The sequence below is a fragment of the Pan paniscus genome, chromosome 4, assembly GCF_029289425.2.
Source record: "Pan paniscus chromosome 4, NHGRI_mPanPan1-v2.0_pri, whole genome shotgun sequence".
NCBI classification, from domain to species: Eukaryota; Metazoa; Chordata; class Mammalia; order Primates; family Hominidae; genus Pan; species Pan paniscus.
The window spans coordinates 143,075,911-143,093,306 of record NC_073253.2 but is presented as its reverse complement, the minus strand read 5'-3'; the positions used below and the strand labels follow the sequence as shown (position 1 = coordinate 143,093,306).

At 37.3% G+C, this 17,396-nt stretch overlaps 1 protein-coding gene across 2 annotated transcripts; it reads left to right on the top strand.

Annotated features, from left to right (window-relative positions):
• The first annotated feature begins 1,502 nt into the window (after positions 1 to 1,502).
• SPINK1 (serine peptidase inhibitor Kazal type 1) lies at positions 1,503 to 16,111 on the top strand. 2 transcript variants are annotated; one of them, XM_003829065.6, is made up of 5 exons: positions 1,503 to 1,563; positions 8,928 to 9,173; positions 11,070 to 11,101; positions 12,573 to 12,679; positions 15,987 to 16,111. In XM_003829065.6, exons 2-5 carry the CDS (start codon positions 9,119 to 9,121, stop codon positions 16,030 to 16,032), a joined length of 240 nt encoding a protein of 79 aa, XP_003829113.1. In that variant the 5' UTR covers positions 1,503 to 1,563; positions 8,928 to 9,118; the 3' UTR covers positions 16,033 to 16,111. The 2 variants fall into 2 exon arrangements, with proteins under 2 accessions (XP_003829113.1, XP_063460738.1); XM_063604668.1 differs by having other exon boundaries at positions 8,895 to 9,173.
• The last annotated feature ends 1,285 nt before the right edge of the window (positions 16,112 to 17,396 follow it).

Genomic DNA, 17,396 nt, shown 5'->3' with positions numbered 1-17,396 from the left:
ATGTATATAAAAACATGTTGTACACCTTAAAATATATAACAATTTTTAAATGTTTTCTTAAAACATGTATATTATATATATATATAGAGAGAGAGAGAGAGAGAGAGAGAGAGTTGAGCATCTCATAGTGCCCAAAAACAAAATTTTCAACAAACAAAACAAACACAAAATAAAAGTATGTCAAAGTGCTATAGGAGCCAGTCTGAAAGCTCACCCAATGGAATGACCAAACCTGGAACAATTTGACCACCAAAATAAATAGTGTATTATTGAATTATAACCAAAATATTAAATACATATTCATGAGACTTTGTACTTATCTATCTCAATATTTATACTGATATAAATCCTTTACTAAGTACACGAATATATCAATAAAGAGAAAGAGACATATGTTCCTTATAGAGGAATTTGAAATGGTTTATGGAGATACTGTGTTCTCAAAGAGTTGAAGCTTAACTCCTCATTCCCCAATGTGGGCTGCACTTACTGGCTTTCTTCCAAATAATGGGCTATGAAAAGGGGGTCAAAATTAGTTTTATAGTTGAGAAACACCACCTGGACCAGATGATAAAGTTTAGCATCACGGGTGATGTCATATTAATAGCATGTATCCATAATATCTGATGAGAAAGGTATCTGATCTCTTTAATTTAGAGGTTCTTTCCCCAAATCCCTAACTCCAGTCTACTCATGAGAAAAACATTTTTTAAAAATTGAGGGATATTTGAAAAAATACCTGACTACTCCTCAAAACTTGCCCAGGTAATGAAAAACGAGGAATAACTGATTTTCCTTAATATTTTCTAATCTGTGACAGAAGAGACTAAGGACAATCAGTTATTTTTTCCCACATTTAATGGTTGTGTTTTCTTAGTCTGTTCTGTCACAGATCAGAAGAGACTAAGGAAACACAATCACTAAATGTGATGTTATATCCTAGATGAGATCCTGGAACAGGAAAAGAATACTAGTGGAAAAACTACTGAAATCACAATGAAGTACAGTGTTTAATTAATGGTAATATGCCAATGTTTGTTTTGTAGTTTTGAAAAATGTACCCAGGTAATGTAAAATGTTAAGAATAGGGAAAACTGGGTTAGGGATACCCATACATTTTCTGGACAAACTTTACAATTTTTTGACAAATCTAAAACTATCCTAAAATACCTTCATATTTTTAAAATAGCAGGATGCAATGAACAGTTAGGCAACTTCAACAAGTTGATAATCATCTGAATGGAGGAAGAATCAGCAAAACAAATATGGAGATAGAGTCAAGTAGGTTTAACGTGGTTTGATGACTGATATGATTTGACTGTGTCCCCACCTAAGTCTCATCTTGAATTGTAGTTCCCATAATCCCTATGTGTCATGGGAGGGACCCGGTGGGGAGGTAACTGAATCATGGGTGCGGTTACCCTCATGCTGTTCTTGTGACAGTGAATAAGTTCTCACAAGGTCTGATAGTTTTATAAGGGACTTTTCTCCCTTTTGCTCAGTACTTCTCCTTGCTGCTGCCATGTGAAGAAGGATGTGTTTGCTTCTCCTTCTGCCATGATTGTAAGTTTCCTGAGGCCTCCCCAGCCATGTGGAACTGTGAGTCAATTAAACCTCTTTCCTTTATAAAATACGCAGTCTTGGGTATGTCTTTATTAGCAGTATGACAGCAGCCTAATCCAGTGACTTTGTTAGGGGAAATAGGAGGCTGGTGAGGGAAAGAGGAGACAGGGATCACAGTGTTGGTGAGAGGCAGATCAAGTCATCAATCCAGGTCCTCTCCCTCTTCAGGACCATGAGATGGATAGCCTATAGCAAGTAGGAGAGACCATGGGGAACCGTGGGGGAATACTGTAGGCCTAGAGTGATGGAAGATGAATAGAAAGATGAATGTAGATGAAAGATGAATTAGGAAAGTTGATGATGGATTAGATCAAGAGCCATGGAAAAGCAAAGAACAAGATCCCAGGAGACTGTAAACCAAAGATTTGAAATAATGGCTATGCTCTCAAGAGAACTGGAGAAATTTGGGAAAGGAGAATTGTTAAAAAATAATCAGATATGTTTTATAAAGTATAAAAGTTTGAAATCATATCAGGGCATTATGTGGAAATGTTTCACAGTACAGTGAAGACAACTAGAGTCTGGAGACATATACAACACATCTAGAAAAGTGAGAAAAAGTAAAAAAGATCATATGAATTGGCAAGAATAAATTCATTAATAAGACATAAGAGGTTTGGTTAAGAGTATGGGACCAGAAGCCAGAATCTACTGAAACTGTTTTTATGATCTTCATACACTCTCCCTCTTGCTATAGTTGTTCCACAGCATTCTATATTTCCTTATCTGAAATGTGGTTATTCATTAATTGACCTTTTGTCCCCAGATATACACTACTACCTTTAGCTACAGAATTCTTCTTTGATTTTCATACGTTACAAGAAACATTTGTTTTTTCTTCCAGTAAACACGTTTCTCAACTGGATGCTTCCTTGTCTTATGTTTGAACATTTAGTTAATGATTGCTGTAGGGGATCAGTGCCAGATTGAGAGAAGAGCAAAGCTTCTGGAAAACGAGACTTAGAGGTCTATCAGTGAAAAGAGCTGATGGGAGGCATTCATAAAACTCTTGTGGGTCCAAGACAGGTGGCCTCCAACACGGATGGCTTGTCCCTGTAAGAAAAGTTAATGTGGCTGGGCACAGTGGCTCATGCCTGTAATCCCAGCACTTTGTGGGGCCGAGGCGGGTGGATGACCTGAGGTCAGGAGTTCGAGACCAGCCTGGCCAACATGGTAAAACCCCCTCTCCACTAAAAATACAAAAATTAGCCAGGTGCCACGGTGCTTGCCTGTAGTCCCAGCTACTCAGGAGGCTGAGGCAGGAGAATCACTTGAACCCGGAAGACAGAGGTTGCAGTAAGCCGAGATCATGCCACTGCACTCCAGCCCAGGCGACAGAGTGAGACTCCATCTCAAAAAAGAAGAAAGAAAGAAAGAAAGAGAAAGAAAGAAAGAAGAAAGAAAGAAAGAAAGAAAGAAAGAAAGAAAGAAAAGAAGTTAATGTAAGAGCAGTTTCAGAAGTTTCCTATAAATTGAACATACAATAAGGAAAGATTACACCAATATAAGGAAAGAGAAAGGGCAGGTATTTGATCCCAAATTTGACATGAGCCACCATATGGCAGCAATAGTAGCAGTAGGCACAGGAACTTATTAACCCCTTGTTGTCCTGGTGTGAGCTATGAGCCTTATGCAAAGGCATTATCCTCTTAATTCCTCATAACAACTCTGTGAAGTATCTACAGGTCCACAGTCCCTAATTCATCATTTCAAACCCCATAGAGGGGTTTGTTTTGTTTTTGTTTTGTTTCCGAAGTTTTTCTTTTGTTTCATTTTGTAACTCATTTGACAGCAAAATCGGTCAAGAGATGATTTAAGGATAATTATTTTCTCTACATGATACATTTTGCCGAAGAATTATTGGTGTATTTGATTAAAGGGTGCTGTGCCAGGCACCACTGGGCTTTCTGAACTGCATCATATAACTTTTTAAAAATTTACAAAAAAATTTGAATTTTAAACCCCATCCAGCCTGAGGGTATTTAGAGGAAAAATTGTGAAAATTGAGGGTCATAAATATGAAGTTTAGCTCAAAGTTACACATAGGTTTGAACTGAGGTCTGTCATTCTGCAAAGATTAGACTTTCAATCATTAAATCACATGCTGGAAATGTTATTATCTTTACAGCTGGCACCAGAATTTATTTTAGGGAAAGAACTGTCTTTTTTGGGAAAATATCCTGAAAAGAACTTGTTAGATATGGTATCTCCAGAGCCAAGGTGTCATCTGTTTCTGTTCTAGACAAGGAAAGAAACTGGTTGTTTCATTCCTGGCTGGAGAGAGTAGAAAAGAGAATGAAGATGGAGTAACAAACATTTGTAAGTTTGGCTACTGCTTGGCGGGAAATGACCAAGAAAAACTTCCAGTTAAGAGTAGTTATAAAGTCTGACATGTTTTTAAAATATTTTGTTGCCTAGTGTGTGATGCAATTCTTTGCAATCTTATTGAAGTCTACTATGCCCACAAATGCTTAGAAGGCATGGATTTCGCACATATTATCAGGTGCCACTGGATCTAACAGTGTACTTGACTGTGTAGATAAAAGGTCATGACATCCAGGAGTTTAGTAAAGGAGACAAATAAGAAAAATGAAAAATTAGAATTTCCAGTTTAATGTGCTATAACAGAGACGCTTAAGTGCAGGGTTTACATAGATGAGGGGGCAACCCTTTCTTTGTGGCAGTATTAAATTAAGAATCCTGGTCTCTTGGAGTTTAATCCAATGTTCTAACCATGACATTAAGTTTGTACACACACACACACACACACGCACACAAATCAGTAAATACCATATCTGTTAATCTGTTACCAGGAACAAGAAAACTGAAATCTCTGTGCTTCAGTTTCCTTTCTTATAAAAGAGAAATAACAATGATATCAGGATTAAAATGATGAAAATAAAATACTGCAGTGACTGATGAATAGAAGCTTTTGAAAAATATTAGTAGTGGCTATAGTGATAATGATGATGAGGAGGATGTAATCAATGTAATTATTAAGTGATAGCTTTACAAACTGCTATGAGAGGCAAAGGAAAGTGAGTAAATCTTTCCTAATTGCATCAAGTACCACAGACATTTTACCCAAGCTGTAGAGGATGGGTACAGCAAATAGGTACACATGCAACCTATTTGGAGAACAAGCAGCGGAATAAAAACAAGAGGTCATTTATGAAAAGCCATGAAGTTCCCTAAATAATGAAAAATAAAAGTTGAAGAATTAAGTTGCAGCTAGGTCAAGGAGGTCTCCAAATGTCAAGGAGGTCTCTAAATATAATAAGCTGTATATCTCTAGTTTCTGTCATTTTTTTCTTACTAGTTAAACTTTGGGCACAGAATGTGAAAATCAACAGGTGCCAGCCCAATATCCCCATTCCAGCATGTATTATCAACATCCATTAGAGCAGTTCTCTTGAGTTTTGTCATCACTCTTTACTCAGGTGAATAATTAGTCCTTGAATCAGAGGGGAGTAGGTCATAATATGTTTGCTTGAGTTCCCAAAGATAGACATGCATAAATATGTACTCAGAGCAGTAAAGAAGAAAAGGAAAAAATGTACACAAGGTTGAGCAATGTAAACACATTCCATATGACTAATAGTCTAGCACGGTGGCAGGATTTCTCTGGTCAATGCACTCCTCATCTCCCAGGGCAAACAATATTTATTCTGTCAAGAATTGATCGTATGAGGCCTCAGTATATTTTCTATTGTTCTAATTCACGGAAGGAGGGTGATATTATTACTAGCTAGCAATTATAATTCCTGGACATGTGAGGAATAATATTTTTGCACAATATTTACTTATGGTTTCTTGGTTTATTCTCACACCAAATGAACACTGTATGATGTGTATTTTTGTAGTTGAGAAAACAGTTTTGCCCACTCATGTCATAGTTGAAATGGCAGATTTATAATTGGAGACAGGCCCCTTTCTCCATGGGTTTTTTTAATCCTCTTTAACTTGTTGTCTGCAAAGGGCCATTCCCTATCACAAATTTAGGGCCAGTTTTTAACTAGAATTCATCTTATTATTGTAGTGATTTAAAAAACAAGATTGTCTAGGGTCCATAGGATATGTTTCTGTAGTGAAATGTTTTTTCTAATCACAGATTAGGATTGGCAAACTGAGATGGAATAGAATAAAAAAATCTATCAAGAGTCCTCACATATAATAAGACTATGTTTTATTTTTTAACAACTGTATTTGTCTGCTCACATATCTACATATAATGCATATGCTAGGCCATAACTCAAAATTTTTACTTTAGGTTCACAGTCAAAATGTTTAAAAAGCACTGTTTGGTGAAAAAAGTCCAGGCTTTGGCATCAGGCAGGCCTAAATCTAAAGTTATTACTGCTGCTATTATTATCTAATGAGTTTCTGTGACCAGATCCCAGCCAATTCCCTTCTCCCCACACTGCTTGTGAAACCCAAGAAAAAAATCCTTTTCTCATATATGAACCTTCCTTAACAGTGGTTATTGGAAGTTTCTTACGGGTCACAAAACTACTATTTATATAATGATTTGAGATGAAAAGAACCAATATATTTTCATCTCAAATCAAATCAAATATGATCTAACCAATATCTATCAATGCTAAGACTAAACTCCATGAGGGCAGACATAATATCCATGTCCCTAGCACTCAGCCAAAAATTTTTGTATAGTAAGGACTTGATGAATATTTGAATATATTAATAGTTGAATGAATAAAAGGCCAAATGATGAACCAATGAATGGCTACTCAACCGGAGGCACTGGAGACACAGAAGTGAACAAGGCATAAACCTTGGTCTTCAGAAATATATACATTTACCACTTAATTTATGTTTTTAGCAAATATTTATTTAGTATCAACTATTTTCCAGACACTTTGTTAGGTGCTACAATAAATAAAGCAACTGTATTTGCTCCCTAAAAATAAAGATATTACATAATAATCGTATGAATAGCTATAGAGTTGGAATTATTTTAAGTGCAATGAAGGGTTTTATGAGATCATACAATAGGAGGGAATAATCTAGATGCAGAAAGAAGTAAAGGAAGACCCAGAAAGAATGGCTTCTTGAGAAAATACCACTTAACCTTTTAACCTTAGAAGGTGAAAAGCTGTTTTGTATTATTTTGTTTTGTTGGTCCTAGTAAAGGGTAACAGAGAAATGACCAACGTAGCAAGGAAATGACCAGATTGAGCAAGGAAGAATCTCTTGGGGAATAAAGATAGAAAGGAGCCAAGTCATGCAGAACCTAAATTCTTCCTGAGCATTCTGAACAATGAGAAACTGGACAGAGACATGATCAAATTTGCAGTCCATAAAGATCCCTTGACCGTTCTATGGGCAGCAGCTTTAAGGAAGAAATAACAACAAATACTGAGAAACTCTTTGCAGGAAATGCAGAAACCCAGGGGGAAAGGATGGCATTATCTTAGATATGACAGTGGAAGCTAATGAGAAGTGTCCAGGATTGAGGTTATTTTGAACACGAATCCAAGAAGAGAACTTGGTAGCAAATTAAGTGTGGAAGAAGATGCATAGAAAGGGGAAAGGGAAATATCAGAGAGAACAACGAGGTTTGGGCTTGAGTGATCTACTGGAAAGAAAAGAAGCTGTAGGGAGAATAGAGACAAAAATATTGTGGTGAAAGATCAAAATAGTAGTATGGAACACATTAGATTTGAGGTAGCTGTAAAACATCCAAATAGTGATGTCAAGAACTAAACACTTCCAAAGCTTCCCTTTGATAAAAACCAAAGTCCTTACTCTAGACTGCACTAGATTTAGACCCTCACTGCTTCCATTATTTCATCTCCCATTTTGCCCTCTATCACTTTGCTCAAGCCAGAGTGTCCTCCTGGATGTTTCTCAAACATGTCAAACCAGCGTCAGCCTCAGAACCTTTGCGCTTACTATTCTCTCTGTCTGGAATGCACATCCTTGGAATAAATGCATAGTTCAAATCCTCATTTCCTTCATGTCTCTGTGTGATATCACCTGAAAAGCAAGACCTTCTCCGATTACGCTATGATACATATCTCCTTAACCCTCCAGCACCCTTATCCTTCTTGTCCTTTTCTCCATAATATTTATCTGATATATTTTATAATCACTTGTTATTTTTTGTCACTTGCCTCCCTCAACAAAAAGGCAATGGAAGCTCCATGAAGACAGAGATTGTTATTTTTATTTACTGATCTGTCTCAAGAGATAAATACAGTTCTTGTCATGACTTGGGAAGGGTTTGAGATTTTATCCTACTTGGAAGCTAAGAAGTTAGCCTGCCACATTATAATGGTTTCTGGCAGAAGGCACAGACTCCTGGCTCAGAGAAAAGGGACTTAATTATTCCATAGCAACAGCCAGAGTATTGGAATTTGTTCTGGTTTCCCAAGCCCCAATTTCCACAGGCCAATGTAAGGGGCATCAAGTGATAGTTGCAGGGAAAGTACAGTGTGTTAAAGGAAAGAAAGACCAAGCTTTTAAAAACCCGAAATCTTTTGTAAAGGGCAATTAACATGGTCTTTGCCCTAGAAGGAGATATTAACTTTATTACACTAAACAGTAAACAAACCTGCCTTTTGGTGCAGAGGGAGACATTACGTATTTTCTAAGGTCGTTTGTTATATAAACACCCTTAAAAAGATAGTCTGAAACAAAGGTTATCAGTACCTCTACTCATAAGACACACCAAAACATGAGAGAGGATGGAGAATTCTCTTCTAATAACACATGGTAGATATCCAGCACATATTCTCTTTTACCCAGCACATATTCTCAGATGAAAGAGTAACCCTTTGAGTTAGGTGTTGTTATTATTTTAATTTCCAGATGAATACACAGAAGCACAGCAAAAGTGGCTCCAACAAGCACCCTCTAGCTCCAGAATACATGCTTTAGGGAACTGAATCCTCTCTCTCTCTTGCTTTCTCTTTCCCTCTCATCTGCCACTCCATCAGCTACTTTAGGTTTTGTGAATGAGTGAGGGAAAAATAGAGAAAAGAGAAAGAAGAATAAGAAAGGAAGAGTGGAGGAAAGGAAGAAAGAATGGAGAGGTTTTACCCTACTTGGAATAAAATTCTTTCTAGTAGCTATCCATACCTGCTCATCTATCCAGAACTACAGAGTAGAAGGGATCTTTGAGTTCACCTTACAGGTGAGAAAACAGGCTTGAGAAGGGAATGACTTTCCCACAACCATAGAGGGAGCTAGGGATCAAACTAACCACTAGAACTATTTTCCTGACAGAATCTTTGCCTTGCATGTTTCAGGCCCACCTGGCTCCTTTCACCTTTCTTACACAGGTGACATTCCCAGAACCTGGAGGCCAGGCTACGACACAGAGTCAATCAATAACCAGGGAGATCTGTGATATAGCCCAGTAGGTGGGGCCTTGCTGCCATCTGCCATATGACCCTTCCAGTCCCAGGCTTCTGAAGAGACGTGGTAAGTGCGGTGCAGTTTTCAACTGACCTCTGGACGCAGAACTTCAGCCATGAAGGTAACAGGCATCTTTCTTCTCAGTGCCTTGGCCCTGTTGAGTCTAACTGGTAAGTGTTTTTGCATATTTTTCAAATTTAAATAAAACTGTTTTGACCTGTTGCTTTGTGAAGCACATTATCTTCTAGACTTTTGATGTATTCTAGTCTTCGAGAGATGTTTTGGACCTAATGAGATGAAATAAAATCAACAGGTAAGAATTATTTTTTAAGAGGAATTTTTAACCTACTATAAGCAAAACAATTCTACTAGTAAGAACTTCCCAGAAATAAAATGGTTTTCCTCTATTGATGTGGCTGACCCTTTGTTGGGATATGGTAGAGAAAAAAGGGCAAAAATATTTTAACTTTAAGTATACTTCTAATTCTGTAAATGTGTAAGGCCAAATTACAGATTTTAAATTCTCATGGGATTGCATAAAATAGATAAAATGGCTTCCAGTTATTCAGTATAAAAGGCATAATTTGACTGATTAAAAATTTATTTTTTTATTGTATAGGTTTCAGTGTACTTGAATCATATATAGTTTGTCAGATTTATCCCTGAATAGCTAATATATGTGATATAAAGTGAATTTTTTATTTTCAATTCCTGGTATTTCTTATTAGTATCTGGAAATACAAAAATTGCATTTTGTGTATTTACATTACACATTTTGAATGTTTTGAAAGAAAATATTCTGCTTGAATAGATGGTGCACATATACCTCCAACTGCATCTTGACGATGTTGACAGACAACTCTGAACCCGCAGAGCCAAGATCAGTTTCCTTTTTATCACTGGAAATGGTTAACATTTTCAACTTCACCTCTCATGTAGTGAAGGATCCTGTGGAGAGCCAAATCAGCACTTTGCTAAGAAGAGGAAGAATATTGTTTGTTGTATTTGCTGAATATTTATGGCAGAAGTCAGTGTTCCCTTTCCCCCTCCTCATGCATGTTAATTAATACAAATAGATGCCTGTGATGAGCACCTGCTCTTCAGTTTTTAGACTCAACTAGATTCTAAAAGCCAGTGGGCCCCCAACAACATCAAGTTCTGACTATCCCAGGGGAAATTCTCCAAGCTCATAGATACCTCCCTAATTTTCATTACATTTAGATACAAAGAACTACCTCTTTGCTCAGATCACCTCAAAGATTGATGATATTAAAATTAATTTTCAGGAATGTTTCCTTATTTGATTGCTATCATATTAGTTCCCCTTCCCTTCCATGAACTTATCCACAGTTATCATTTCCTATATGTTGTCAGCAAAACCTCTGCTATTTTCTGGGGGAATAGAGATTAGCTATTTTGACTACCTGTAAATTCAACGAATGTGAGTTAGACCCATAGTCCATATGATGCAATTGTTGGAAATAGCTCTTTGGGAACTGATAGTGAGTTGGCAAAAGAACTCTATTTTTTCAACAATACTTACAAAAGGGAATTTAAATGTAATTGAAAAAGCTAACTTTGTATCAGAAGACCTGGTTACTGCTTATGATAACTGTTTCACAGCTAGTTATAAAAACTCTCCATACTTTCATCTGTAAACTGAGATAAAAATTATACTTCACTAATTGTGAGATTAAAGATCTAGTAACTGGTTTTGAGAATGTTTGTGAGTATTCAAAAGATAATTTGCTCAGTGCCTGATTCATTTCCAGCAGTAAGTGCATAATTTCTATTTTCAAGGAAATAGATCAACTTCCTAAAACATCAAATCGAGATACTTTGGTCATAATCAAAGTTTTACTCAAACTTTTTAAGGTTTCGCCAAGGAAGGGGTACAGGAAAATCAGTCAGATACTTTTGGAAGATTATAGAAATCAGAAAGGGTGGGGAATGAAAGAGCCTAGTAAAGAAGTCACAATCTGCAATGAAAGCAGAGAATTCTGATGAAGAATAGATCTGACTTCTTTCATTTAGGACCCAACTTACCATATCTGATTTATTTCTAGGTAACACTGGAGCTGACTCCCTGGGAAGAGAGGTAAAGAGATATTTGTAATTTCTTATTTCTCAGACTGGAACAGTTTGATCCAACAAAAATGCAGCCTTGCTGTCACCTTTCAGTTTAGCCTGAAGTTAAGAGGAGTATGAATGCTAGGGAGGGTTAACGTGAGAAATGCAAATGGTAATAGTAGTTCCAACCCACAGGCGTATATTGAAGGACAATTTCACTGATGTATAAGCAAGTTCCATATAGTCCTACAGTGCTTGCTGTGAAGGGGTTTTTATATAGACTAGTAATAGCTGTAGACCAGTATTTGGGGTGGAAGCCTTCTCAACTTCACTCCAAGTAGCCCTTCCTCCTTACAGCCAGTTTGACCATGTTGGCATGCAGCTCTCCCAATCACCAAGGTGTGGCTCTAATTTATAATGAATGACAGAAAATAATAAACTAGGTTCTCCTTCTAGAAAAATATTCTAACTCTAGCCTTTTCATATTTTTTTGTTTAAGAGGTAATTTCAGTAAATTTGGAGACCAGAGGAAGAAGTGTCCCTGTTCTCAGTACATTTATATCTAGTCGGAGACAGCTGATAGACCAAAAGTTCATGAATGAATGCAGTATTACATTTGTGATAAGTGTTATGAAAAAGTTCTGCTGCCGTTAGGAACTTAGCCTAGTTAGAAAAATCAGGGAGGGTGCTCCGAAGTAACTGAGGGGTTATTTTGAGCCAAAAAAAAAAAATGAGTGTTAGTAAAACAAAACTGGTGGGGAGATGTAGTAGAATAAAGTAGTTAAGGGCTAAAGCTCCGGAACTCTGACTAGGTTTGAATTCTGAATTTAGGAATTCCTTAGCTGGGTGGCCTTGGCTAATTTTATTGCTTTGTGCCTCATTATCTTCACCTGAAGAAGAATATAATAGTTAGTTCACAGGATAGTTAGGAGGTTTAAACAGAAAAAATATATAAAAAGCACTAGAACAATGTCTAGGACAATGACAATCATTTGATGATTATAAACTCTTACTGGAGTAGAATGCAAAGACTTCCAACACTGGACGATGCCTAGTGCCTTTAAGTGCCTAATAGAAGACCAGTGTGTGTGGACTACAGTGTACAAGGAAGAACGTGCCCCAAGATGTGGCCAACCTGAGAGATGCCGGCACCCGCAGTAATTGCAAACTTGAACATTATCTCGCCCATCCGTGTAAACCTCACAACAACACTATGAGATAGGTGGGAAATGGTAATATCATCACCGTTTTGCAGATGAACTGACTGAGTTTCAGAAGGGCCATAGGACTTACTAATGTCACACGGCTTAGAAATAGCAGGGGCATGACTTAAAACAAGGTTTTCTGTCTCCAGATAGTAAGTTATTTCTCTTACAACACACAGTATCATTCTCCCAATCACAGTTATTCCCCAGAGAAATAAAACCATTTCAGAGATTTTGCTATGAACTCGAGAATGGAGAATAATGGGAAATGATTCTGTTTAATTCCATTTTTAGGCCAAATGTTACAATGAACTTAATGGATGCACCAAGATATATGACCCTGTCTGTGGGACTGATGGAAATACTTACCCCAATGAATGCGTGTTATGTTTTGAAAATCGGTGAGTACAAACTTGAGTTTCTTTTAAACTATATATTTTAAGTTAGTTATCTTCAAGTGTACTGATAATATGAATCTCGCCCTGAGAAAAGCAAACTATTTACTTTTTCCAAAAACAGTTATCTCTTTCTTATTCTCCCTTTTATATATTTAGCATTAAATATTATTTTTTAGAAGTCACTTGTATGATAAAAGCCTACATTTTTTACAGCAAAATAGTCGATAGCTTGGATTTTTATAAATCTTATACACACAAAATACCTTTAATTAAAAAAAATTATTAGTGGTTGCAATGATTGTGTTTTTTAAAGCCCTCAGTTATGCAAATATAAATTGTATAGATTATATAACCAAAAATATATTTTTACTTATGGATATGAAAGCCAGTTTCAGTAAAGCTTCATTTCCTCAGTGACCATAAGTAGGTGATGTGATACAGAGAAATAGATTCAACACAGATTTCCTATCTCACTCAGCAACTGAAACCTTAGCATGTGTCAAGCATCATGCTAATATTCCCTGTCTTACTTGTGCTTATGACTAAGAAAACATCATGAGCATGTATAGGATGGCTTCTTATAACTTGAGGCAAATGCCAGAAGATGAGGTGTAAATAAAGTGCAACAGGAGTGAAGCAGAGATACATATTTTTTATTAAAAGGGGCCAAGAAAGGATCCATGAAAAGAATAGAATGCCAGCCAGGTGCAGTGGCTCACTCCTGTAATCCCAGCACTTTGGGAGGCCGATGCAGGTGGATCACCTGAGGTCAGGAGTTCGAGACCAGCCTGGCCAACATGGTGAAACCCCGTGGTGGCGAGCGCCTATAATCCCAGCTACTCAGGAGGCTGAGGCAGAAGAATCGCTTGAACCTGGGAGGCAGAGGTTGCAGTGAGCTGAGATTGTGCCACTGCACTCCAACCTGGGTGACAAGAGTGAGACTCCATCTTAAAAAAAAGGAAAAAAAGAAAGAATAGAATGCCATTTAAATAGAGTTCTGAATTTTGGCAATATCAAAAGAGCATGCCAGGTTAAATAAAGGTGTGGAATGAACAAAGCAAATAAAAGGGATTCCACGAGTGACTTTAGTTTTTCTGAGATTGACTTGATATTAAAGACTTTGACTCAGGCTCAAATGACTGTGTAAATTTCCATTATATTCTACTGCATAAATTCCCTTTTCTGTAATGCAAACCTTCTTCTTGGGCTGTTTTAAACCATTTCGGAAAATTCTCAGAGTTTAGCAAGTATTGTGGAAATAGGACCTCTGGATGAGAGGTCTAATATCCTGAAGTTTTAGACCCAAAACATTAGGTATTCTACTTTGTAATAAATCTGTTTCCATAATTAAGACTTGTAAAAAGAATTTGAAGCCACCTGTTAGTTTTCTCATGACCCATGTTCTTGACATTAAGCTCAAACATCATATTTCCATCCAATGGGAGGAGAAAGCAAGAGAACAACAGCTTTGAGACTTGGGAAATTTCCAAGTGCTGCTCAACATTTACAGTGAAACATTAGAAAAATATTAGTAGAGGGCTGGAACACCCTATCTGCTTAGTCTCTGAAACCTCCGAGTTTCTGCTTATTCTTTCTATTTGTTCAAAACTATGTAAATATGGGAGGCACATTTGTATGCTAGAAAACATGACCTCTCTTCCTATATTTCTCAGTAAGAAAATTTAGGTCTAGAGACAAAATGTTGCTTTCTCAAATACAACATATTTCCTAATGTATGACATTGCCTTTTTTACTGTTGATTAAAAGTCCCAAACTTATTACCTAGTAACTAAAGCCAGACGCTGACCCTAGTTTGAGACAAGTAGATAATACCAAACAAGGGCTTGCAAATCAGTCTTTTTGGTGATTATGTGCTTGGCAAATATATTCAATAAACACTTTTTGTATTCCTTCTACGTCTTCATAGGGAATCTGTACCGGCAAATTCTTTTCCATAAACCTGCATTTCCAATAGAACCTTCTATAATGATGGAAATGTTCTATGTTTATGCTGTCTAATACATAGCCACTAGCCACAAAACAGTAGCCTTAATGTGGCTAACACTAACTTAAATGTGGCTAGTACAACTGATCAGCTGAATATTTAATATTATCTAAACTAATTTACATTTACATAGCTCTATGTGGATAGTGAATATATGAAACTAGAGTGAACAGCATAGCAACTCTTGTTTATTCTGTTTAGGTGTGTGTGCTTATGTATGCTAACTGATTTGGAAATCAGTATTAATGAGCAGTTAATGATTGTGGGACAAGAAAGCATTAAAAAATCTTAAAGAGTTTGGCTGGGCATGGTGGCTCATGCCTGTAATCCCAGCACTTTGGAAGTCCCAGGCAGGTGGATCACTTTTGTTAGGAGTTTGAGACCAGCCTGGCCAACATGGTAAAACCCCGTCTCTACTAAAAATACAAATATTAGCCAGGCATGGTGGCATGCACCTGTAATCCCAGCTACTTGGGAGGCTGAGGCAGGAGAATCACTTGAACCCGGGAGGTGGAGGCTGCAGTGAGCCAAGGTCACACCACTGCACTCCAGCCTGGGCAACAGAGTGAGACTCTGTCTTAAAAAAAAAAAAGAAAAAAAAGTATATGGAAGTCAGATGTCCTCCAGTAATAGAGAAGTAGAAGAATTTTTGTAAGCCCGTACATTCAAAGAAAAAATGGTTAGAAAAATTAAAGACCTGGAAACAGTCTTCTAGGGAACAATTATAAAATTTAGAGATATTTAGTTTAGGGAAGAGAAAACTAGTTTGGTAATGGTAGTGTGGGGCGAACAGAGAGGTTTTATCTGGAGGGGAGGATGTTTAGAACTGGCAGGAATCATGTGGAATAAATATGTGATTTACTTTTGTGAGACCTCACAGATATGAATCCCCAGAGCTCTAAGATGAAAGGTCAGTCAATTAGAAGGTCCAACAATAGCTCAGGCATCAGCTGAGATGGAAACCTGGTGGCAAAGGCAGAGGCATCAGGAGCAAAAGATGCAACAATAGTTTTGAGTTTAATTTCAGGGGTTCACTGTAACACCCCACGAGATCTGTAAAAACTGTAAGGACAGATATTTTTCCTTTCTGTTGTATCCTTAGTGTATTCAACAGTAATCAATAAATATTTGATGAATTAATGACTAAGTGAAAGTATAAATGAATGAAAGACAGAGAAAAGATTATAAATCTCAAACCTCTCCAACTTTAAATGAAGCTGTTATTTTTCCCCCTGTTTTTCTCCCATAGTCACTTTTTCATCAGTGAAGTTTAAGCTGATATATTTTTTTTAATCTCTACTGCAGGAAACGCCAGACTTCTATCCTCATTCAAAAATCTGGGCCTTGCTGAGAACCAAGGTTTTGAAATCCGATCAGGTCACCGCAAGGCCTGACTGGCCTCATTGTTGAATAAATGTGTCTGAATATCCCCTGTTGTTTCCATTTGCTTTTTCCTCAAAGGTATGTTTGATTATACCAGGGTCAGGGGACTTTGGTAAGACTCAGAATAGACCAAGTTTTAAAAACATCAGGAATCCTGTAATTTCAGACAGGGTTTCCCTCACAATTCCTTTTCTTTCCTCATCTTTCTCACATCCTGAAGTCACTGCCTTAGAAAATGTGATTGCAGATATTAAATGGCAGAGCACAGATGATCATGAATACAAGTAATTCTTTGAGGACTGGACTACTATTTTAAGGAACGATTGGAAAATACCCAGTCCAGAAACATGTTACCCATCACAGTCTGCTGATTGGAATAACTCCTTTAGGTTTCCTTGGGATTTGATTGAGCATCTATTGTGGCTGGCACAGGTCTACGTGCATGGGCATAGAGCTGCCTACATGGTGGAATAGAGTTTAGTCTTTGAGATTTTCCACTTATCTCAGAATGTAGATTTTGGGTCAGACATAATTGTCTCAAAAAGATTTGAATCATTGAGAAAACAAACAAAAAAAGTACATTTTCTTAACAAGGCTGTGGAGCAGCTTCTGGACTTAGCCTTAGTTCTTCCCCAGCAGGGCCAGTTTCCCATTAGTTACTAAGGTGAATGGTGGTAACATAGAGCCTGTGGTTGTCCCTGATAACCCGGGGCTTGGATGGAGGACTTCCTCTTGTGCTTCCCTGGGAGATCTGCTTCATAGGGCCTGATGGGTTTGTGCTGTGCTCACCTGAGGCGGGTAGGTAGGGAGGCCTGATTCTGGATTAACTTTGGGAATGGTCTCTTCTACTATCAAACCATTCCCAAAAGATAATCTGACAAGGAAAAAAGTGACTATAGACTGGATGAACTGATCAAGAGACCTTTGTGCAGCACACTTTGGTTTATGTGTGGGCCAAAACAACCCTATAAGATTATCCTTATCTTATGAGTAAACTTAGAACTAAGTGAAATCACCTGCCTAATATTGCAAGCAAACAAAGCGACAGGCTTAGGTTTTTATTATAATACAGGACTGACTTCAAATCTAATGCTTCTTCCATTAAACCACAATCACCTCACGTGAGTTACTCATTGCCTATTTTTTCTATAGAAACTTTAGATAACACCTTCTTATTAAAAAGGACTATGTGTTTATATTCAGGGAAGCAAATCAGATAAAATTAAAGAAGTTCCCCAAAAGAAACAAAAGGTATGTACAGCTATTAAAAGAAGAATAAGGAGGAGGAGGAGGAGGAAGAGGAGGTAGAGGAGGAGGAAGAGGAGGTAGAGG

Excerpts from the sequence above, each read along its gene's own strand:
- SPINK1 (XM_003829065.6), top strand. The coding sequence starts at position 9,119 with ATGAAGGTAACAGGCATCTTTCTTCTCAGTGCCTTGGCCCTGTTGAGT. Across the intron at positions 11,102-12,572 it reads CTGACTCCCTGGGAAGAGAG|GCCAAATGTTACAATGAACT; the intron begins GTAAAGAGATAT and ends TTCCATTTTTAG. Across the intron at positions 12,680-15,986 it reads GTGTTATGTTTTGAAAATCG|GAAACGCCAGACTTCTATCC; the intron begins GTGAGTACAAAC and ends TCTCTACTGCAG.